The sequence below is a fragment of the Eulemur rufifrons genome, chromosome 1 (genome assembly GCF_041146395.1).
Source record: "Eulemur rufifrons isolate Redbay chromosome 1, OSU_ERuf_1, whole genome shotgun sequence".
NCBI classification, from domain to species: domain Eukaryota; kingdom Metazoa; phylum Chordata; class Mammalia; order Primates; family Lemuridae; genus Eulemur; species Eulemur rufifrons.
This window is the reverse complement of record NC_090983.1, coordinates 2038271-2061939: the sequence shown is the minus strand read 5'-3', so window position 1 is coordinate 2061939 and position 23669 is coordinate 2038271. Positions and strand designations below refer to the sequence as shown.

The following is a 23669-nucleotide window of genomic DNA, read 5'->3' as shown; positions in this document are numbered from 1 at the left end:
CTTCTCGCTGCTTCAACAAACCTCTTCTCACGTGAGCTTTTTCTCCAGGCAGAATAACAGTTTCTGCCGTGCCTCTGGCATGGATTTTTGAACCAAGACGTTTTTTCACTGAAAACCGCAGACGTTTCACGCAGACACCGTGTGGTTCCCAAAGCGCTTCAGCGGCTGCTCTGAAGCAAGTGCATGCGGCGGGCTCTGGTTCCCTGCTTTGAAGAACTGCTGAGCTATGCGATTTCTAATCCCCCTTCCAAAAAGGAGTCCCGTCAAAATCACTGGTGAGTGGAGTTCGTACCGAGAGAGCCCCTGGTGTCCAGGCTTGGTGCGTGGAGCTGCCCGAAAGCCAATCAAAACGGACCGCGGCACGTGCCTCCAGGCCGTGGGCACAGGCGTGTGGGCCACGCGGGTGCAGAAGGCGCCGTTGGACGTTTTTCTCGTTTCCGTTCTCCTGGCCTGGGAGGCCTCCAGGTCGTGATTCTAAACATTTGCTAAATTTAAGATCTCATGTGAGGCGTGTGTGAGGGTCTAACACCCGTTTGTGATACGACTAAGAAATGTCACTTCTCCTCCATGGGACATGGCTTATCAGCCAGTAAGTCGGAGGCTGAATGTGCCACTCCTTGTGTCAAGGTGGCTGGGAGGGTCCCTCCCGCAGGAGGGAGCTGAAGGATGCCCGTATTTAATAGGCGTTGCAAGGAAACTGGGAAACCGGGCTCACATTTTATCTTCTAGAATTAAACTTTTAATAATCAACTTAGTCTCTGAAAATAAAAAGATGATCTAAATATCTGCGCTCGGCCTTCTCTCAGACCATCCCTTCGGCGTGAGCATTTCCACGGGGTCCCCTCTGCCTTCTGTGGGGCAACCGAGGGCAGAGGCTTGGAGCTTCCCAGGCAGCACCAGTCGATCCTCTGCTCGGCGGCAGGAGAAATGGTGAGAGCGGGCAGATCTCTGAGAGAAGACGGCAGTCACCCGGAAGGTGCACTCTTGGCGCGGTGGCGCAGGGAGAAGCCACCACCAGGCCCGAGACAGCCCCCTCCATGCACCGCAGACGGGACGGTGCAGCGCAGCCGAGAGTGTGCGGCGTCCCCTGTGTAGCCGCAGACGCTGCACTTCCTCCCGCAGCCTGCTCAGGGCCTGCTCCGGTGTCGGTGTCACCGACGCAGCACCAGGCCCTTCACTGCGTCTCCAGGCAACTCCTGCCAGCAGCCTGGGAGACCACGGCTGTGCCGCAGCTGGGCTGGGCCTCCAGGACCGGGGTGAGCGGGACGCTGGCGGGCGTGCGGCCCACACTGCCACCTAGAGCGGCCACCCCGCCCCTCCTGCCTGCCACCGTGGGCACCGTGCCAGGGAAGGTACACGGCCGGAGGGCGGAGCTGGGTGCCCAGGCCAGGCTGAGACCCTCCCACCCTTCCTGCCTGCCACCGTGTGTTGGTGGACAGGCCCGCCATGTGCCCTGACCTGTGCACTTTGCCTCCCAACCCATGAGGTGGGCCTGGCTGTCCCCTGCGGCCCTCCTGGAAGGTAGCCGGCTCTGGCCCTGCAACCTCCAGTCCCTCGGCCGCTCCCACCCTTAGTCCTGCGGCTTCATGCCACCTGCCACTGCCCCCGGCCACTGCCGTCTCACTCACCGCCACCCCTCCAAAGGGCGTGGGTGCCTGGCTCTGTGGGCTCCTTTCGGCGCACTCCTGCCACCAGCCCGGAGGGCTCAGGGTCCACACAGAAAACCCACCAGCACCACCCTCCCACCCTCACCTCCGCCCCACCCTGGACCTCGGCAGCCTGTCCCCGGAGTCCCCCTGAGCAGCCTCAGGCCCAGGGCGCGTCAGACTTTGAGGCCCAGCAGCTCCCCCTTCGGGTGCTCCCCAGTCCCGCCCCAGGGCTCCTGGTTCTCGATACCCCTCCCATTTATGTGCCCCAGGAATAAAACACCAGACTCCTCACAGGCGGCAGCCCCGCCACTGGCCTCGGGAGAAAGTTCTGCTGGGCCTGGGCCGCGGCTACGCACCCGCAGGCTCTCAGGGGGCGGGGCCTCTGCCGTCCTCCTCCTCACACCCATTCGCTTTGTCCTCATCTGCCGCACTGTCCTTCTGGGTCACCGGTGCCCTCCCAACCGCCAACCGGGACGGACATTTTCTCGTTTTTTGCTGAAATTCTACTGAGGCGCCAGCGTCCCAGCCGAGCCATTCCCTGCTCCAACCCAAGCCTGACTCGAACCTGCTCCTGCTAGACCCGTGCCCGGCACCCCACGCTCCCCTAGGCAGCACCCCGAGACTTCCACGGAGCCCCCTTCCCGCCCCCCACCCCACCCAGCTCCCACTCCCCTTGGCACGTCACCCCCCAGCCCTGCTCCTGGGGACGGCTCTCCTCCTTGTCCCCACGGCCAGCCCGGCCGGCTCTGTTGTCCTCTCATGGGCTCACCCGGACCACATGGCCCCACCCTGGGCCGCTCTGTCCTGGGTGCTCTAAGTTGCTGGGACACAGGCCCACCCCACGTGCAGGGGTGGCCAGGATGCCTCGCTCACTAGTCAGAGCCACTGGACAGGCCCCACCGCGGGACTGAGGACAAATCCCCCGCATGCGGCCAGGCAGGGTCTGCTCCCTCTCAGCCTCGCGTCACTCTGGCTCCTGACACACAGCCCCTCCAGGTCCCACTGCGCCACCCAGGGCCCGTCCTCAGTCCCCCACTGCCCCCAGGGCGGGCGCTGGGCTCCGTCCCCTGCTCATGTCTCTCAGGGCTCCGTCCCCTGCTCATGTCTCGCAGGGCCAGCAGGTGCCAGGAAGCCTGGCTGAACGTGGGATTTCCCTACCCTGAGCCTTTAGCTCTGAAAGTGTAGAATGTCCTCAGATTCTACAACAGGAAAATGTTTGGATGCCCGACAGACACACAGTGGTCTCCAGAAGAGCAGGTGCACTGGTTTGGATCAAAGCTCTTCCTCCCTCAGGCGTGAGACCGCAGCATCGTGGACGCAGTCAGCGCCACTCCCGGACGGTCAAAACAATACGCCTGGGCGCACTGTAGCACAGCCCTAAAAAGAGCTATCTACAAAAAGCACCACTGCGTCCCACGGAAGAAACAGGTGCTCACAGGGCCTGGGCTCCGGGCCTCACTGACAGGCAGGACAGTGGGACGGACCTGCCCAGCTGCCCACCTGGAGGCCACTGTCAGTCCACGAAGAGATGAAAGTCGTCCCTTTAGAACAGCCACTTGTGCTCGCATCTTGGATAAACTTCATGAAACCACATTTAACTCTAAATCATGAGTAAACATGAGCCTAATTTCACGTCCATCACTGCTGACAGGCAGGGCTCCTCCCGGCCAGGGCGCGGGGAAGGGGGGTTCAGCCAGTGCATTGTCTCCCAGCCCCCCTCTGCCCAGCTCTCCCTCCACCCAGCCCCCCCCAGCCCCCCTCCGCCCAGCCAACTTCAAAGCTCGTCTGGCCCCGGGACTGGTTTGAATTAGGTCCCCTCTTCTCCTTCAGCTCTCTGAGCCCGAGGAGAACGTGCCGCTGCTTCTGGCTTTCATTAGGGGCAATTTTCTTATCTCTGCTCCATCCTGTGCTTGATCCCCTGAAAATGCACCCTGGCCGGGAGGATCTGGGTAACAAGGTGCTGCCTTCAAGGCACGCACTGTCCCAGGGGCCCCCCAAACCGGGAGAGGCCAGCAGAAGGGGCATGAATTCCTACCCGTCTTCCCATCAGCGATGCCCAGGGAGCCGTAAATTGTGAACTTCAAAGTGCTATTTTACATCACAATCGATAAAAAAAACGCTGAAACAATTTTCCTTTTCAAAGAGGCCATTTAAGCCTTAAAAAGTTCACTTGATAAGGATTATCAGGCACACACTTGGCGGAGGATGAAAGCGGACGGGGAGAGCAACTCAGACAGACGGTTCGACCCTGAGGCTGCGGCAGCCCCGGGGTCTGGGAGGAGCCTCGAGGGCAGACACCGGCCACCTGCCCGGCCCGGCCAGGCCTGGGACTGCCAGCCGCAGGGACACGGGGCGGGGGGTGGGGGGTGGCGCGCAGATTTTTCACCGGAATCAGGGAACCAAAGGCACAGCCAAGAAACGCCCAGGAGGGCAGGGCCAGCCCAGCCGGAACTGCCTGAATGTGCCGACCTGAAAGCAGAGAGAACTGCCCGTCAGGCCCAGCACGCGCTGCCTCCTCCTCTGCACCAGGATCCGCCCCGCGGGCCCCGGGTCTTGTGGGCAGTGCCAGCGTCCACTCAGGCAGAAAGCTGACGGGTCCTCGTGGGGAGACCGCAGGGTGACGCCAGTGGGCCGTGTGTTAGGGACAGACAGGGACAGCCCCCATTTCACGGGTTCAGAGTTCACATTGGCAAGTTTTAAGATGTAAGAGTTTGAGGAAGTCCTTCTCCCCTAAATTGCGCAGGGCAATTGTCAAAATTACATTTTATCTGATACAGAGCAGGAAGAAACATCAAATCAAAGCAGCGAGATCAGAGGGACGGTGGTTTGGTGAGAATCAGTGTGGGCTGCTGTCAGCCGGTTCACTCTGGACACACATCGGCCCAGGTCTCCGGCGCTGGCCGCCGTGACTGAATCCCCTGGGTCCGTTCTGTTCTATAGACCACTGGTTACCTGGGGAGGGGGACCTGCGGACCACCGGGTAGCTGGGGGGGGGGGGGTCCCGCACCTGCCGGGCCAGCGCTTTGCCTCCCCAGACCCCAACCCGCTTCCCAAGGGGAGGAGGGGACCCCGTTTCAAAGTGAGCGAGCAGATGCCAACGGGGGTCACGTGACTTCCTCAGGGTCCTCAGAGCATGTGGCAGAGTCTACATCAAAACTCCTACAGATGCGTCCTTGTGCGCGGTTCGCCAGAAACGTGCACACTCCCAGCCCCACAGAGACAGAGACACATGCACACGTGTGCATACATGCACAAACACGCTCACATCCCCACAGATGTGCACACACACCTGCCCACACATGCGCATGGGTCCAGACACACGCACACTGCACAGAGATGTGCTTGCCCACAGACATGTGCACACATGTCAACAAAGACACACACATCACACTGGTACATGCTTGCACATACGTGCTTCATATGTACATACACCAGAGAGAAAAACGCCTTGGAAACTGCAGGGGCTCTGTGTCATCCGGCATGGACAGTGATTCCTGACAGACTGAGGTCTGTCCTCGGCCTCGCTGACACAGCCCTGCGCCTCGGGCCCGGGGGCTGCACCCGGCTGCGGCTGCCATGGGGCCCACCTCACCCCTAACCCCGGCGGCGGAGAAGCCACTTCCAAACCACCGCACAGTGAGAACCTGCACCAAGAAGCCGTCTAGCTTTGGTTGCAGGAATTATTCAATCTGGCCTAGATCAAAGTAGAAATTGCCACTTGATGACAAAAACAATCGCGTTTTTAAAAACAATCACCCTGCAGCTATGCTCTAAAGGGCCAGGGTCGGGCGGAGGCAGAGCTGTGAATAAAGGGAAATAGCTGTTTCCATTTCGCAGCGTCTCGCAAGGGGTCTGCGGAGGAACAATCGGGACGACAGAATCTTTCAGACTTGTGCCTTCATTTTCCGTCAGCACACACTTAGCACAAAACCCAGCCCTCGTCTCTGCCACTTCCTTGCTATCCGGACCCAGACGGACCTGATTTTTTTTTTACCGCACAGAAAGGCATCCTAAGAACAGGTAAGAAGACGTCCAAAGATTCCACCTCTGACCCTGAGGAATGAGCTGAGACGGCCCCCTTGCCTGGGGACGAGGTCTCAGAGGCGCTGACCCATGCAGCGTCCTCCCTGGTCACCCAGAACGGACTCCCCAAGGCAGAGCTGCCGGTGTCACAGGGACGAGAAGCCTGAGGACTCACCTGAAGGCCGCCAGGTACTCGGTGTCCCCCATGGGGGGGTTGAGGCCACCGGTGAAAGCCATGTTGACGTTGAAGCCCACGCCTGGCCCTGTGCCCACCTGTGGGCAGAAAGAGAGAAGCACACGTCACAGTGGGGCTTCTGACGGGGACAGCTGACGGGGGCGGCCCCCCACAGGGAGGGCCAGGGTGTCACGGGCTCCCGGCACGTGCTGTTATGAAATGTGTGCGAGGCTGGCCACTCGCGGCCCCGGCGCTGCCATCACCACGGAGCGTTTCCACGGGACACGGGGGGCGCTCACGCACCCTGCACTGCGGGAACGACCCTCTTCCCTCAGCCACAGGGGCACAGTGACCCCAGTAACACTGCCCAGGACCTGCCAGTCCATACGGTGCCCTACGCCACACGGGGAAATCAGACCGGGTCTCTCTGGGCGAAAATGAAGATGATTCTGTCATTTCTCACTTCCTTTCAAGAAACAAGTCCCAGAGGCAGAGGAAGCCTCTGTCCTGGGTGGAACCCCCACCGTGGGGACCCCTGTTTACAGGAGAGAAGGCTCTGCGGGGGACACGGGCACCGCAAAGCAGCCTCGGCCTGCCGTCCTGCAGCCCAGGACAGGTAAAGAGGACGGAGGACGGGGTGCCCGCCTGGGTGTCCCCCAGCAGACGCCAGCCCAGAGCCCACTCCTGCTGCCCGGGCGGCCTGGCCTTGCCTGTAGGAAGCCGGCCCGCACGCTCACTCGAGCGCAGACACTTAGGTTTGCCTAGATGGTGACCAGAAACGACCTTCAGCCTCTCATGTGCGCTTCAGGCAAAGCACAGGCGCGTGCACACACACACACGCGTGCACACACACACACGCACGCGTGCACACACACACGCGGTGGGATCCAGGCGGATGTCCGACTGAGATTACCGTCCGGGCGCGAGCGAGCCTTCAGGCCCTGCTTCTGTGCCAAGTGGGCTGCACGGAGTGGCCCCTGGTGGTGCCAGGCCAGCCCTCCCTCCCAGGCCGCACAGGGACCCCACGCACCTCGTCGGGCGCCCCGCTGCCGGGGAAGAAGTTCCCGTCGTCGTAGCGGTGCAGCGACACGTACAGGACGCTGGGGTCGCTGTAGAAAGCCTGCTGCGTCCCGTTCCCGTGGTGCACGTCCTTAAACACAGAGAGGGCGGACTCAGGCAGAGCCGGGCGTCGGGCGCGGCCCTCACCGCGAGCTGTCCCCGTCTGCGCCAGTGACGACGGCTCCTGTTGACAGGATGACCGGCCCCTGGCAGGGGTGGGGCAGGGGCCACGTGGCGGGGATCTTGGGGACTCCAGGGCACAGTGCAAGTCTGTGGCCACCTTCCGCACCCCTGGCACAGGGAGGAGCCTGAGCCCAGCAGAGAGCTCAGGCTGGTGTTTCAGCCGGGCCTGGAGGCCGTGATTTTCCAAACAAATGTGGTCAGTTCCTTGCTCCTGCCCGTCTTTGCGACAAGGGAGCCATCTCCTCAGCCTCCTTCGGGAGGGAAGTCATTGACTGTGGCCGGCCACGTGCAGGCACGTTTGAGGTGCCGACCCCTGTCCCCCGACGTGGACGGCAGGAGACAAGGCCCACCTGGCTGGGGTAACAGCCTGTGCGAAAGCCGCAAGCCACTGCTTAACACAGCTCCCAGGCGTTCAGAGCACCAGAGGGCAACAAAGCCCGGCCCGGGGCCGTCCTGCCCGGGGCCGTCCTGCCCGGGGCCGCAGGCGGAGCCAGCCCCGCCGTGCACAGCTGTGCGCCTGAGAAAAGCTGCACACGGCCAGAGGCTTTGCACACGGGACTTGCTGCTTCCCCTCTCCCTCCTTACACGGGTGATCTGTGCTCACTACAGAACCGGACGCGCAGGCCCACAGGCGCCCACGGCCCCACCGAGGGGTTATGCCGTCGCCGTGGCTGTGAAGACCACGCTGGGGCTTCCTGTGGTCTGTGGCTTCAGGACGGATTCGGGCCACGTGGTCGCCCCCACAGCATACCCTTGGTGAACACCGTGTCCACGCAGGCCATCCGTCGCCCTAAGTCCTTGACGGGCAGAGAAGGGTCCCCAGCCCCAACTGCCGGCTGCCTCAGACCTCTCGCCCCACGGCCTTCCACCGACTCCTTGGAGCTGGGAAAAGGCTCGCTGGCCCCAGCCCCGTGAAGACCCTCACTGACTCGCCCCAGCCACGCTCCCCTGGCCAGGTGCGAACCCGCTGCCTGCAGAGCCAGCCTGCCCACCCGGGCGCTTGCCTGCTAGCCTGGCTTACGTTCTGTTGCTTTCCCCAAACTGAGCAGGACTTCCGCAATTCAAATTACAACCCAACCGGACGGATCTGTTTTTTATCCCTTAAAAACATTATGGGATAAATCATGAACCACAAATACCAACACTATATATGTGTATATATGTCTCAAAAAGGAGTAATAAAACGAGTACCTTGAATATTCATTCCCAGTGCAAGAATCAGTACACCTATCTGGGAATTCAAATTCAGGTATCACACAGCATGATTTAAGAGCTGACCCTTTTGGAGCAGTGGGGCTTGGGGATGTGGCACCTCTTCTAGAAGAGGAGAAGGCGTCTCAGCCGCCTGCGTTCTAGCGCTCTTGCGCACCGCACCGTGGCGGGAAGGGCTGCCCGCGGTGGCCGACGGGTGTGCGCCTCAGCCAGGGAGGGCACGTCCCAGGCTCCTGGTGGGGGGCACAGTCCCACGAAGCCCACCTGCCCACAAGAGGTGCCCAGCGCTGCCCCCGGCTGCTGCCTCAACCACAGGACCTTCCTGGCGGGCCAGGAGCGCAGGGCTGGCGGGTTGGCTGGCGGAAGCTGCAAAATGGCTCCTAGCAGGTGTGGGGCTTTAAATTTTCTGCCGCCTTTGAGACAGTTTCCAGAAAGTTAGGTTCCCCGATCCAAACGCCCTCCTCCCCTGCACACACACGGCTGTTGCTGGGAGGACAAGGGCTCGGTGGCCCCCACTCACCCAGTCCACGATGAGGATCTTGCTCACGTTCAGCCTCTGCTGGAGGAGCTTGGCGGCCACGGCCACGGAGTTGAAGTAGCAAAAGCCCCTAAAGGACAGAATTAGGACAGATGGGGACAGCACGTGGGTGTCTGTCAGTCAGCCTTTATACGACTGGCGATAGAACCATCTAGAATCCCATGAGATTCTAAGGGGGTTCTGGCAAATTCATAGTTCCTGAACAAATAGTCGGGGAACCGTAACTGACTGTATGATCGGCTGAGACACAGACATGCAGGCACCCCCAGACACACGCCACACAGATACACACGTGCACCCCCCCCAGAGATATACATGTATACACACCACGCAAGACACACACACACATACACACAACACACACAGTCACACAGCACACACAGTCACATGCACACACATACAGTCTCCTGGTTGGAGATTTCCAGCACTCCTATGGTAAGAAAATTTAGTTTACTTTTCCCAACATTTCCCTTGTATTTGCCTCAAGAAGCTTCACAGAACACTTTACTGAACCTCGAGGGACGCTGTGGTCCACAAAACACAGCAGTGACTTATTTTTGTTGCTTTCTGCTTATCTGTCCGTATTCTAAGAGATAACTAGCTGTAATTTTAAAGAGTCTTACTCAAAAGACCAAGAGAACACGCTAAGAAAGGGATTCCAGCCAAAATGAGAATCTTCTCCACCTACATCTTCCCCTGCACCACCGAGACGCTGGTGGTCTGTTCCCAGAATCCAGGCTGCAGCGAGAAGGCCGCGCCCCCCCGAAACCCCGGCCGCCTGTCGTGGGGGGCAAGCCCTGCCGTCCTGCACTCGGAGCCACGGCTCAGCTCCCGGGAGCGCAGTGAACTGCGGCTGAGAATGTTTGTCTTCTGTTTGGGCTTATTATTCAGAATATCCAACTCAGACTTGAATCACGAAGTAACTTCAGAGAGATGAAACAGACAGAAAATTCGACACCTAAGATGGAGTGTTCTGGGAAGTGGCCACAGGGTTTTCAGGTAAAGCCACAAGGACTCCAACCTGGGGTTCACTCCACATGGGTATGACCTCTCCTTTCTGGGCATGAGGGGGTCCCCTTCTGGAACACGGACCTGATCATCCCACCCCCTGGTGAGACGTGCAGAGCCTGCCCCTCTGCTGACGGCCGAGCTCGCTGGGCGCACGGAGGCCCCTTCCCGGCCGCCTGCGGCTTGTCCTCGCTCCGGCTGCTCCTGGGCCCCCCCGACGGTGCACGTGCAGGTGTCTGCACCCACTCTGCCACCTGACAAACTGCTGCTCACACTCCTCAGGGCACAGCCCACACGCCTCCTCCTGACTAGGCCCCAGCACAGGGTGTGAACTGCTCCCAGTGCCCGTCCCGCTCAGCCGCGGTTGTGGATTCCGTGCCCCGGAGGCGGCACGCTGCTTGGCGGGACGTCTGACTCCCCGCCTGGGCAGCGAAGGCACTTTGCACACAGCCCGCGCTGGCCTCGCCCAGGTGAGTCTGCACCTGCCGCTGGTTCTCCAGGAACAGTGACCATCTGAGACAGTCTATGCTGGGTCCTTGCCTCGAAGAGCTGAAGCAGAGCCCAGCAAACCGCTCCTTGGCCACGACTTTGTGACTCGCCTCATTGGCACGCTGGCTGAGCGCTGGTCAGCTAACAGGCCGCCGCACGGGAACTGACCGCCGCACGGGAACTGACCTGAGGGGCTCCCTGTGACATCAGTGTCACATGAACCTGCTCCAGTGCAACCTGCCCCTCCCGAGCTCGACAGCAAACTTAACGACCAGGAGATGTCCCCAGACTACCTGACACAGACCCCTCTCCTCTCCTTCCTCCCACTCCTCACGACTGCCCCGTGGTGCTGGCGGCTGCACTCAGCGCCTGCTCACGTGGCTCAAGAGCTACGCGTGCTTTGCGCATGTCAGCACACGGGACGTGCAGACAAGCTGGGACACAGCACAGGCCGGTGGCAGCCCAGCCCCCCGCTGCCACTGTGGGGCCAAGGCCCTGCCCGAGAGGACCGCGTGTCTACTCACATGGGTGTGCTCTCCTCAGCGTGGTGTCCCGGGGGGCGGACCACAGCGAAGCCATTCTGCAGACAACAGCGGACGGGGGAGAGTGACGACACGTTTTATATCCACGAGAAACTGTGACAAACTGAACTGTCAGCCCACTCAGCATGGACTGGAGGATGCGGGTTCCCACTGCGTGCAGGCCACACTGCCACGGGACAGGGGACAGGGCTGCTGTCTGGGTCCTTCCTTTCCCAGGGCCTGCTGGCTCTGGGAGGCTCCCAGTGAGGCCCAGTTACCAAGACAAGAAGGAGTTGGCGCCACCCTTCTCCCCGCAGCGGCCTGCTCGGCCTGGGGAGTGGGCGCCATGCGGAGCCCAGCACAGGCCACTCACCAGGGCACGTTTGTGGGGAACAAGGCCGTCTCCCTTAAAAATGCCCTCGATGAGACAGAAGTTAAGTGTTTTATGAAATCTCTGCCCTCAAACACGTGAACTTTTAGCATCCCGAGCGAGAGCTGGGAAGGAAGCCGCGGCCGAGACTTGCCCGGTCCACGGAACCCGACGCCCCCTGAAAGAAGGACCCGGGCACACGGCGGCTATTCCAACTCGGAATCAGACAAAGAGAGCCGGTCACTTCAAGGAAAGTGGCAGGTGGGGGTTGTCAGTGATAAAATTTGGGCTTTCAAGTGAAAACTGACAGTTTGGAAAACACGTACCTGCCCCTGTGAGCACGGTGCTCCCCTAGCGCTCTCTGGGCTTTGCTGGTGAGTGGGTGTGATAGTAATCGTCCCCAAATCACCAATTCATCATTTTTTGATATTGCATAATGCTCGGATTTGGGAGATCTACATAACTCAATGAGCCCAAAGTTCCAAATGGCCAAGGTGTGGGGCTATGGAACCCCCCGCCCCGCCGTGAAGGGCCTGCTCCACCCGCAGGAAGGCGAACGGCCTGGACGTAACGGGGCCCGACTGGGCTCCAGCCTCCACGTTGCAGCTCGTCTTCGAGACGCTGCCGCTTGTTAAGTCCCGCCGTGGCATCGAGACGATGCCCCAGTCATCTGAGAAGGCTTTTACAGTGCACCTCCTCCTCCTCCTCCTCCTCCCAGCTACGAGTCTGCAGGAGGCAGGATTTCCGCACACTCAGCAAGCTCCAAGGACGGCGGGAGCAGGTGCGTGAACTCAGCTGCCCTTCGTGAACCAGATACTACCATTTCTACGTGAATAAATATTTTTTAAATTTCTCAGCCTTAATCTCTAATACAACCAATGCTGATGACAGACCTCACGTAAAGAAAAGCTCTCTGCGTCCCTCAACAATTGCTAAGAGGACAAGGGTTCCCAAGACCAAAGCCTCCGAGTCTCTGCACTAAGTATGTGTGGTCACAAACGTGGACTGTCCCTTGTCTTAGCAGCCAGGCCGCGCTGATGGAGCAGGGCGTCCCTTTGCCCTGGACAGGGCCACACCCGTCACAGTCCATCTGCGTCCCCCCAACCCCGGCTGGAAATCTGCCACAACCCTGGGGGCCCACGGCCACCGGCCCCACTGACCTTCAGCTCGCCCGTGGCCACCTTGAAGACCAGCTCCACCACGCAGCCCACGGCCAGGCGGGCCGCCCCCGACGAGTGCACCTCGTTCCATATGGTGTCACTGTCCACCTGTGGGAACAACACCACAGTGAGGTGACGTCCGTGGTCACCGTTACTACCACCCCAAGTGGGCCGTGCAGCCGTGGGCCCCGGGCAGCTGTCTCTGAAACCCCAGGACCACATCTGGGCTGGTTTCTCCTTGAGACGTGCTACAGAATTCTCAATGGAAAAATAAAAGTGAATACACCAGAAACAAGACGTGTGTTTTCCCTGGTTCTGAGGAATCCTCTCTCCATTGTCCAGCGGATGGGGAGCAAACAGTGAGGATGTCAAGGTTACTATTTCCCTTTGGTTCTTTTTACTGCAACCGCAGCTCAGAGAGTTACTCAGTTGCCTATCTCGAATCGAAAATCTGAGATGCTACAAAACCTGAGACTTTCTCAGTGACCACGTGACACCCCAAAGACATGCTCTCTGCAGTGTTGTGGATTCCAGATTTTCTTATTAGGGATGTTGAACCAGGAAGTATAATGCAAAAATCTGAAAAAACCCTGCAATCTGCAACACTCTGGTCCTAGGCATTTAGGACAAGGGATGGTCAACCTGTTCCGGCAATTAGCAAAATGAACTGTGAGAGGAACCAGCACCGGGGGTCTCTGCACGTCATTGCTTCTCTCGTGCTGAACCCAACAGGAAGCTCCAAATACCGACCGGAGTGGAAAAGGGCCGGAGAGCCGCCCGATCTGCCCCTGGGGACGGCGAGTCGGACGTTACTCGTTTCCCCTTCAAACAGAAAACCTGTTTCACGCAGACACGTCAAACAACCCGTCTGTGTGTTGGTTCATTTATTCATTCAGGCACAGCAGGACTTTTAGCCCTGGCTACCACAGGTGAGAAAGACACAGACGCTGATGGCCAGTTCTGCGGAGAACGGTCTCCTGGGGACCCTGGGGGGTCAGAGGGCTGCGAGGAATCACGTGGCCACTGCCAGGCATGGGCGGCCTTCCCTGTCTCCCTCGCGACAGGACGCTGTGGGGCAGACACACATGGGACTTGTGTCCTTCCTGGGGACGTGTCCAGCCCAGTGAGGGTCCCGAGAGCCGGGACGAGCTTATTCAACTTTCACACGACGTTTCCGGCTCCGTGGGAGGAGCTGACTTCTCATGCCGACCTGCCCTGAGCGCCGGGCGCGCTGGGCTCCCAGGCTGGGCCAACCCGGGCCTGCCCTGCCCTCCTCTGCCCTGGCCCCGGCGCACCAGGCGCCTGCCCCCCGCGAGGCCAGCAGGCCGCTTGACAGACGCCGACCGTTCCGTGGGAGGGGGGGGTTCCTTGCCAGGCAGTCTGAAGCTTCACCTTCAAAGCAAGGCGATTTGAAATGCAGTTACACGGGCCGAGGACACTTCCTGAGGAGCGCGTTGGGCGGCGGTTGTTCTTTTCAACCACCGAACTTCTATGTTCTTTAAATGGTTTCCAAATGTCAGAACGCTCCCCGCTTTGCTGCTCTCCACAGCATTAATACTCAACTTGTAAAGGACGGCTTCTTTTCCAAATAATGCCACACTGTTATTCATTGAAACAGCCACAGAAATAGGCCCATCCTGGGCTGGTTACTTCAGCTGGAGAATTGGTCCACCAGCATGAAAGGTGACGGACCAGGGAGAGCCGCGCAGGAGAGAGTCACCAGCCGCCCGCCCTCTGGGGTGGCAAGGTCCTGGGTGGGCCAGGCCTGGGGGCTGCACCCGTGAGGACAGCGGTTTGGCCTCAGGCACTCAGAGACTGTTTCCACTCAAATGTGACGACCTGGCTTTAGGGCTAAGGACACATGGCAGGGCGGGGGAAGGGGCCATCGAGGCCCACAGTGGGGAGCGGGGCCCCGGCTGGCGGAAAGGCCACCGCTCACGCAGGAAGGGGTCACAGAGAAGGTGAGGCTCACGCGGGCTTTGCACAGGAAAGACAGAAAAAAGGGAGAGGAGAGATGCGGAGAGAGATTCCCACAGAGAACCTCACGGAGCTCTGAACTGGCCCCACTGTGGGGCGGCGATCTGGGGGCCACAGGAGCTGGGCTCAGCAGGGAAGACCAAGGACACCACCTCCTCACTCGTTTGAAACTTGTAATAACTGGGAGAGAAACACGGCAGAAGTTCATTCAGTTTAAAAAAGGTCGAAACAATTTTAAGCCTGTATTTACCAGCTAAGGAAGGATGAGTTTTAGACTTTAACGTTCTGCTACAAACCCAAACGCCAGCTCAAAGCCGCTTAGGGGACAAGGCGCTGGCCTCCCCGCCTGCTCTCTTCCCCTGAGGGCACTTTGGCTCCTGGGCCGACACCCCAAAGGGGGCGCTGGCTCTGGAAGGGGACACTGAGGCACAGGCAGGGTGCATCTGTGCCAGCGACGGCCAGTCCACCCCAAAGCCAGGGCAGGGGACCGTGCCACCCTCTGTGTCTTCCTGTTAGAGGCCACTGCGGAAACTGACGGGAAGAAAACAGGACCTAAGTGCCCGCTCTCCACTGCGGCTTCCGCCAGACCCTCTGCCCCGCCCGGCCGGCGGGGCTGCTCCAGCCCTGTCTGTGCCCAGACGCGGGTGCTCTGCTCAGCCGCGCCTCAGATCTGGACTCGGCGAGCGGCAGGGGCTGCCCGGGCTCGACCCCCAGGGCTGACCCTGCATTTAGCTTTCATTTGCAAATTATAAATTCTGCCTGCACAGGCGTGCTGGCTGCAGGGCAGTGCAAATCCAAATCGTTTCAAGTCTGGCCAAAAATTTGCCCCGAATTAAGAGATTGCAGCCTATTTACAACACAAAATAAAACGACTCTAGGAGGGCTCGGTGGCGGTATGAACAAATGCCCTTTATTCTCTTTCTGACGGGATAATTTTCAAAGCAGCGATTTTTGTAAAGACTCAGGAAGAAAACAATTTTGTTTCATTTCCATAACAGAATCCAGACCTGGCGCTGCACCCTCCGATCCGTGATCACACACACGCTGCACGGTTTCAGCCGCAACGGCTCTCGCCGTCCACTGACTCGTGTCCACCGCGCTGCTGTGACCGTCCATGGCGCTTCTCGGTGCTCCGGAACCGCGAGGGTCGGCGATCGGCGGGGGCTTGGCCTCACCTTCACACCGCAGTTCTCTGTTCCCTGCCGTCGCCCTCCCGCACACCTGTGTGCGTCCGCGCACGGCGGCGGCAGAACCGTCGTCACTGAGAACTTTGTCCAGACCTGCCCTCCCTGTGAGGAGCGGTGCGCGCCAGATGGAGGGTCTCGTGAGACCCCAGGCTCCGGCCGGGTCTGCGGTGTCTGCTGCCGAAGGCAGGCCCAGCCGGCAGCCGCCTTCCGCACGTCACGCGGCCGTGTGTCGCATGTCACTGCACCGAGAGCTTCACCTGCAGCCTCGGTGTGGACACTGGACACAAGCAGGCGCACGTCCTATCAAACGCCGTGCTCACATCGAGTGCGCAGACCACAGCTGGGGACTCGGGAGGGATGAGATACCAGCCCGTGTGCAGGGTCCCGCGAGCCACAGCCCCCCAGAGCCTGCGCCTCTCGTGCCAGACAACTTTCCCCACGGGACGCGCCCAAGTCCGGCCATCAAAACGCTCTGGGCTCACGAGGCCTTTGAAGCCACACATGGCCGCCCTGCCGCCAGCCCGCGTGTGTGGAAAACACCTGGCAGCAATTACTGCTCCGAGGAGAGCACGGCTGCGATTTCTGTGGCCTCTGGGACCCAGGGAGAAACAGGACGTTACTTACACATTAAAGAAACACTTACCCCGACGCCACCGCAAGGAAGCCGGACAAACACGGAGGTCAGCGAGCCTGTGGGGAGAAGGGGAGGGTCAGAAAGGCCCCGGCCACGGCGGGCGGAGCGCAGTACGGGCTCTGGGAACGCCGGGGTCTGACGCGGTGTTGGGTGTTTCTGAGACATGCACAACACGCCACTTCCCGGGGGCAACTGTCCCCCAGCACCGCGCCTGGCCCTGCTGCAGGTCAGTGTCTGGCTCTCTGCGGGGGCACAGCCAGGCCACACACCCTGCTGGGGACGACTCAAATTCTCACAGCACCAGCAAGTCCTTAGGGGCTGGGGGAGCACAAGGTACCCCTGGCCCCAGCCCTGCCCCCGTGCCCCCAGGGGGGGACCCTGTGCTGGTGAAGGCTCATCTGCCGCAAGCCCTGTCCCAGGACCTGATCCCGGCTCCTCAGGGGCTCCCCTGAAGAGTCTCTCGGGAACGTGACTACGACGGCCCTCCCTGCGCCCAGGTGTGGACCGTGCCGGCCAGGGACAGAGAACTGCCGTCCGGATCCAGGTCTCCCCGCGGGGAAGCGGGGCCCACAACGCCGCCCCCAGCACCGGTGCTCGTGCCTGCCCCAGGGAAGGTGCTCCTCGCCTGGGACCAAGTCTTTTTCCTCAGTTTGGTCCCACTCCTGGCTGACTGCAGGCGACCAGCTTAAAACCTGTCTCCAGGAGACCCCCCAACGGGCGGCAGGGGCCTGTCACCCTGGCTGCTGCCCTGGGCCCCCGCCCCTCGCCCTCCACAGCCCCCAGTCCCGGCTGGGCTGATCTGTGCTGTGGCCAAGGAGACAGGTCTGCTGCTCGCCTGCCGGATCTAGCAGGTTCCGGGGCCCCACTTCCTGGACAGGGCAGGGCTGTGCCCACGGCTGGAGGCCTCTCCGCCCCCGCCCGATCTGGAACTGCAGCTCCCGCGCACGGGGCTGCTGGCACGGGCGGCCTGTTGCCCAAGGAAGGAGACTGGTCTGGGGGCAGGTGGGGCCCGGGCCAGGCCGGTGACCTCGGCACGAACAAGAGCCCTTCCTCAGGGTGGGACACACGGCGCTTGGAAGGAGCCGTCGCCACGGCATCAGAAGCTGCAGGGGAGAAGCTCCACAAACGCCCCTCGGCTTTAAACCACGGGTGGACCCCACGCTCCACGGGTGGCCCCAGCCAGGTCCTCGGCGGAAGGCCCTGCGCACACGGCTGACCCGGCCACAGCTCTGGCCTTTCCCACCCTGCGGAGGCCACATGACACACAACGAGGACAGAGGCTCGGAATCGTTGTCTGTGCCACAGAAGAATGACCATGTCCGCTGCCCGAGGCCGGGGCTGCGACACCAGCAGGCTGTCGGCAGGAGAGCAGCAGGCGGCCCGTAGCCACTTTCCAGAAAAACTGAGAAATGTCCCCATTTCCAAACAAAACCCCTTGTGCTGGGAGTGGCCGGCCGGTTCAGAGAGAGCCTGTGCTGCGGCTCCACGCAGGCCTGGCACTGGAAAAGGCATGTCTGTGCCCGACTCATCCCCACCCCTGGCCTGGGCCACGCGAGGCACTGAGCCTACAGGACAGCGGCTGGGACCAGGCCCAGACCCTGGCTCTCCCTCGGCTCAGTCGGTCCTGTCCTCACGCCCACTGAGGGCAACGGCACCACTGTGGCCTCCCCGTCCTCGGAGCCGCCCTGGGCTGCCTCCCAGCAGCCTCCCCACTCCCTCCATGGCCTCTGCTAAGTGCTTCTACCCAGAGCCCCGTGGCGGCTGGCGCTTGTCCCTGAAGCCAGGCAGGTCTGGCCCGCTCTCCTCCGTGCCCCGGTGGCAGCAGGCAGGGGACAGGTGGAAGAGGGTTGGCCGACACGCCTGACCCGAGGGAGGTCCTGGGCCAAGGCGGGTGTGGTGGGCCAGGGAGCTGCGGGCTGATGGAACAAGACTGGGCAAAGAGGTGACTGGGCGCCAACCTGCCGGCTGTCCTGTAGCAAGTCACCTAATGGTCAGCGTCATCGCTGGACCTACAGCAGGCCGGGCGTCCCACTCCTTCTTGGAGGAGCAGTAAGTGGCCCTTGGTGACCCTCTGGGGCTTGGAGTGGAGCAGATCTGACCCCACTCATTGGTCTGACACGTGGGAACAACAGTGCTGTGGATTGAAAGAGCTCGTTCTCCCAATATTTGTATGTGTGAATTCACACACGCGTGTATGTAGACACGCATGTCAAGGGCTCTGTAAGAGACTGAATTTCTCATTTGGAAATTATAGCCGACAATGCCTGTATTAATACCATAAATCACCTGCATATTTTGATTTTACCAATATCCAGCAAGCAAAGACCAAACAAAAAAACCAGGCGCACGTCACGTAATGCGGCGGGCACGGAGTTGCAGGGAGGTTATTTGGTAACAGAGACCCGAGTGTCCACGTCAGCCCCTCGGCCATGTCCCTGCCCCAGGAGCGTCTGGGCTCCGCCAGGCGCCCAGGCCTGTCCCCGGCACTGCCTGCTGTGGTTTGGGGCCACCGTCACTGAGACGGGGCCATGGAACCCTCCGGCCTGGGGATGGGGCCCGAGGTGTTCTCGACCCTCACGTGTCCATTCGCAGCAGGCAGGCAGGCGTCCCCTGCCTGGGAATGGCCGGCCCGATGCCGACTGCTCTTTCGTAAGTGCTGATTCTCCCGGCACGGGCCGGGCCCTCTGTGCAGAGGGGTCACCCGGGCTCTTCCCTGCGTGACACCAGCGCTCGCGCCCAGGGCCGGCACCAGGCCAGGCAGCCCCTCCTGACGCAGCGCTGCGTCCGCTGTGTGAGGGGGACCCGGGACTCGCAGCACCAGCCGCCTCAGTGTCCGCGCCCACCTCGGACGGGCGTGCGGCGCACAGCGGGACTGCACGTCCGTGAGCGACCCCAAAGGGCCTTCTGCGTGTGGCTCAGGAATTTGTGGATTCCACTAACAGAGGAAGGAAGCCACACAGCAGTGTCTGAACACCTAATTAGGGTTCTGTTAACAGAATCTGAGATAATCACCAGCTATTACTACGTCTGAAATACTGAGACTGATGATAATGAAATTTCCTAGTTAGGACAATTGTCAGAAATTTAAAAATCGACTTCAAGTGGTGAGAGGGGACAGGTTAAGTCGTCCTCACAGTGACGTGAAGGGACTTTACACACAGAGCCCAGCAGGAGAGAAAAGGAAACAGAGCGATTTGTGACAGCGTTGACGTACATTACAGACACGCACAAAGTAACATACGTTCTGCAACAAGCACTTTGCTAACAAAAGAAACACTAACCACGTTAAAGCGGTCGCCTGTGGGGGATGGGAGTGGGGTGGGAGGTGCTGGAAAAACATTTCAACACTGACACCAAAAGCAAGAGGGGGTTCAGGGGCCCCCGCTGGCCGTGAGCAGGACCAGGGCCCGCCCAGCGGCCCACGCTGGCTGCTAAGGAAGCCCCAAGCCACACAGCCCTGCCCTTCACTTTCCCGCAAAGACACCTCACACGGACTTCCCTCGTTCATTTGGATGATCTGTCTGAAACCTAGTTTGAAACCAGCTAAAAAACCCGTAACGTTCTCCCGCTGGGGGAGTGAAGCCTTCACCCCCGACGTGGAAGCCGCCCTCTGCCCTGCTGCGTTTCCCGGGTCTGGAAGACTGCCGTGCCGAAGGCCACCGGCCACTGGGTGTGGGGGGGCTTTGAGAATGGACAACGGAGCATCGGGATGGCCGGGCAGAGCCGCTGCCCTTCTGCAAGAAGACGTGGGGCCGCCTGGCAGAGGGAGCCGGAGAAACAACCGCCTTTCGCCCTGGGCAGCGGCTGGGACTATTCCCGATCAGCTTCCAGGGCCCACACTCGGCTCTGAGAGTCGTCTAGGCTGGCGGTTCTCAGCCCGTTTCTACACAACGTCTTCGCCACGGGGCACTCCCGTCCCGACCGGCAGCTCACGCGAACTGACGGGGAGGGTCCTCCGGGCTCTTTACCTTGTGACCTGGGGGTGACACCCACAGCCACCCCAGCCGCAGGGCTGGAAACACAAGCTCGGGTGATTTCAAACCCAACACGGGAGGTAAGGAAAATCTCCAAATACCTAGAAGTTTCTTACTGTCCAGTTTCTGCCTGTTGAGGGGGTTTGTGCCGTAGAGGAGGGTGTGTGCTTCCGAGTGCACCGTCTGCAGCTCCTCCAGCGTGGCCTTCCGTCCGCGGATGCTCTGCGGGGACAGAATGGGAGAGGATGGTCACGTCGGGGGCTGCTGTTCCCTGGCACCAGACAGCAGCGCCCACTGAAGCCATCGCCCGATCTGGTAACACGAACCAGCCCAACATCATTTCATTATTGCAAAATAAAAAGCAACGTCACCCAACACAATATTTAAGAAATATTTTAGAGGGCTTGCGCTTTAATTATAGCTTTGAGAAAACATTAAAAAAAATAATTCCAGCCTTCAGTGCGGCACCCTTCACTGCCACATAAATGACTTGGCATCAAATTATTACTTTGCTTTCCGACTGCCAGGGTCTCATCTTAAAACAGAGGGGAGCTGGCAGGCAGCGTGAGCTGCTTCACTTAGTTCTCGATCACGGGAAACTGGAACCCGGACCCCGAGTGTCTCCAAGCCCCCGGGGGAGGCAGCCTCACGGCGCGGGTCTGCACGCTGCCGCATGTCCAGGACCTGCCCGGCTGCCACCCGGGTGAGCTGCGCTTCTCTGTGCTGAGGAAGTTCCTCTAATCAAGACACCTGAGCTAGTTTTCAGACTTTCCCCAGAAATTCACAGAAAAATTACTCTTCTTCAGTTGAACTACATTTACTTAAGCTTTTAAAAGGCCGGTGGATCAGGACAGAGACCGAAGCCAACATCTCACCCGGAAGGGGCTCCCCAGGGCTGGGCCAACACGGGAGGCTCCACCACCGCCGTGGCCCACGCCTGTTTTCCCAGGCAGGAGCAGGGACCCGGCCACACCCACCGACCTCCCGCAGGCCCCGGTGTCCATGCCTGTGCGTGACGCCCGTGGCACGGTGTCCTGGAGCCCTCCCCACGGCCAGAGCTGGCCCAGGCTCTCGGCCTCCAGCTGCCCTGGCGCAGGCTCTCCTGCGGGACACGCTGGGCCTCGGGCCTCGTCCACGCAGGTGGACAGGGAAGCGGGTGGGCCCAGCGGAGAGCAGGGAGATCTGCTCTAGGGACTTTTCTCTCAGCGGCTGCTCCACAAAACCAGGCTCGTCCCCACCGAACTAAGGAAGAAACGACGTGATTCCACTCCCCACGGTAGGAACCAGTCTATGATCCCTTGCCCAACCTAGTGTCATTGCTGCTTCAGGGACGTAAGCCGGTGTCCACACGGCAGGCACGTACTCCGTGGGTGGGGGCATCGGGGTGCGGTGGGGCCCTGGGCAGCTGCTCGGGGACCCTCATTTTGAATGACCCCGCGAAGCACTCCCTCCGTGTAGGCACACTGTGTGGCAGCAGGCTCCATCTGGACAGAGGTGTCTGGCAGGCCATGCTTGGAGAGGCCTTTGTGGGGGTCCCTGGGAGTCGTGCCGTGCAGCGTCAGGAAGGGGCAGGTCATGCAGCCTGGACTCAAGGCGGGAGAACAGCAAGGACACGGCAGCCACATGAGCTCTCCCCACATAAAGCCTACCCTGCTGGATTAGAGTTTGAATTGCAGCAAGAGAGATTGCAAGTTAGACCAAAGGAAGAACTTCCAAATTAAAGGGAATATTAGAGTAAGCGAAATAATAAGAGTATAAAATACCCATCCTCAAAACATGCAAAATGAAGACAGAGAGGGTGCCGCACTGAAGCAGAAGCTGTGCAGCATCAGGAGTGCCCAGGCCGCGTGTGGTGCTGCTAGTGACGGCTCCTCCCGACCGCTCCTGCTGGGAGGCCGATCTCACCGTTTCTGCCTCCCTTTTAACTCCTGAGACAAAGTAGCAAAAGCCCCCGACAGCCCCAGCCCACAGGCTGCAGAGGCAGGAAGAGAATATTCCGCCCAGCGTGGCCCTGGGCTCTGCTGCTTCCCTCCCCTCCTCTCCTTCTGCAGCTGCGCCCGGGGACAGGCAGGCCCCCAGCCCAGCACTCAAATAGGCAGGAGCCGCATGGGCCCCATGACGCCTCCGTGGAGGGCAGGACTGTGTGGCCGGTACTCAGGGCTTTGCAGTGAAGCTTCCCGGTCTCTGCGAACTGGCGGGAGGACCCCTAACTGCTCGTGACACGCGTCACAGCTTCCCACGGACTGTCGTCCAGTGAGCGAAAGCGAGAAGGAGCTGGGTCAGAGCCCGCGTCTTGCTGGCCTGGCCCCCGAGAGAGAAGAGGGTCCTAAGCTTCCAGAAGAGACTTCCCAGCCCACTCCGGTCCTTCCCCACAGTGCCAAGCGCCGAACGCAGCAGCGCTAGAAAAGAAGCCACCCTCAAGACGCCCTGGCAGTTGTCTGTCCACAGGGAGGGCGCTGACCATGAGGTCCTGGCCCCAAGGCCTGGGCTCCAGTCTCACTGTGGCCTCCAAGTGGCTGGGGGCCAAGGGCCCACCCGCTCCGTCTCCTTTTGCTGGGGCCCCCAATGGTCTGTGTCCAGCACCTGTGGCCCCTCTGCTCGGCCACCCGGGGAGGCCCAGTTGTGGCTGGGCCTGGCAGGCCAGTGCTAGCAGCTGATGCCTGTTCCCTTGGGCTGAGCTACCAAGACAGGCCCTGCAGCGGGGGTGCAACTGCAGCGAGGGCTCCCCCAGCTTTGGGGACACATCCCGGGAGTCTGGCGTCAGCGCTGCTGCCACTACAGTGGCGTTGGAGCCGCCCGTCCACCCCCAGCTCTCCCACCCCTGTGGTCCGGCCAGGCTCTGTCCGATCCCACTGCCCGACGCCTCGGGACCTCTGCCAGCCCTCGGCCCAGCTGCCACCCACGGCACCAGAGGCAGGCGGAGGGGCAAGGAGGGCCTCTGTCCCCCCTGCGTTTTCATTTCCTCACTCCTGCCTGCTCATGTTTGCTTTTCTGGCTAACAAATGACAGCCTGAGCGGACCCTCCTGGGGAGGGGGGAGGCAGCAGCAGGGAGGGGCTGGGGCGGTGGGCCGGGTCCTGTGGAGGGCGGAGCCCCAGACGGTCCCGCAGCCCCGTCCGCTGGGCGATGCTGCCCCCCAGTGGCGCAGCCGTCCGGGCCTCGCGTCACCGGCTGCTCCCCGTAGCCTGGGACTCTGTGCCTGAGGGTGCACCTCTCCCCGACACTTGTGTGTCCCCAGGAGAACGGGTGAAGGAAACCGGGGTAATGTGAGCCACAGACTGACTCGTCCCTGAACTCCCGGCTTCTAGAGAGAAACCTGCCGTGACGGGGCCAGGCTCTCCCAGGGGCTCCAGGACGTGCTGACCCGCCTCTGCCACGCATGCTCGGGCCCTGGCCCCGGTGGGCGCCTGGGCTGTCAGAGGAGGGGATGTGGACACTCTGCGCCCGCCCCCCCCCCGCCCTCGGGCACCGTCTCTAGCCTGCTGGGGTTTCTGGTGTGGGGGAGGGACAG

At 60.8% G+C, this 23669-nt stretch overlaps 1 protein-coding gene across 2 annotated transcripts in view; it reads right to left on the bottom strand.

The window, feature by feature from the left end:
• HDAC4 (histone deacetylase 4) overlaps positions 1-23669 on the bottom strand; it is a 256247-nt gene that overhangs the window by 15533 nt on the left and 217045 nt on the right. The window contains exons 16-22 of one of the 2 annotated variants that reach the window (XM_069465509.1): positions 20261-20381; positions 16195-16241; positions 12388-12495; positions 10861-10916; positions 8822-8909; positions 6878-6997; positions 5848-5945 (exon numbers count right to left, since the gene is read on the bottom strand). In XM_069465509.1, coding sequence (XP_069321610.1) covers positions 5848-5945; positions 6878-6997; positions 8822-8909; positions 10861-10916; positions 12388-12495; positions 16195-16241; positions 20261-20381 — 638 coding nt within the window. The remainder of the gene's footprint in view (positions 1-5847; positions 5946-6877; positions 6998-8821; positions 8910-10860; positions 10917-12387; positions 12496-16194; positions 16242-20260; positions 20382-23669) is intronic. The other variant, XM_069465519.1, reaches the window with a different exon arrangement.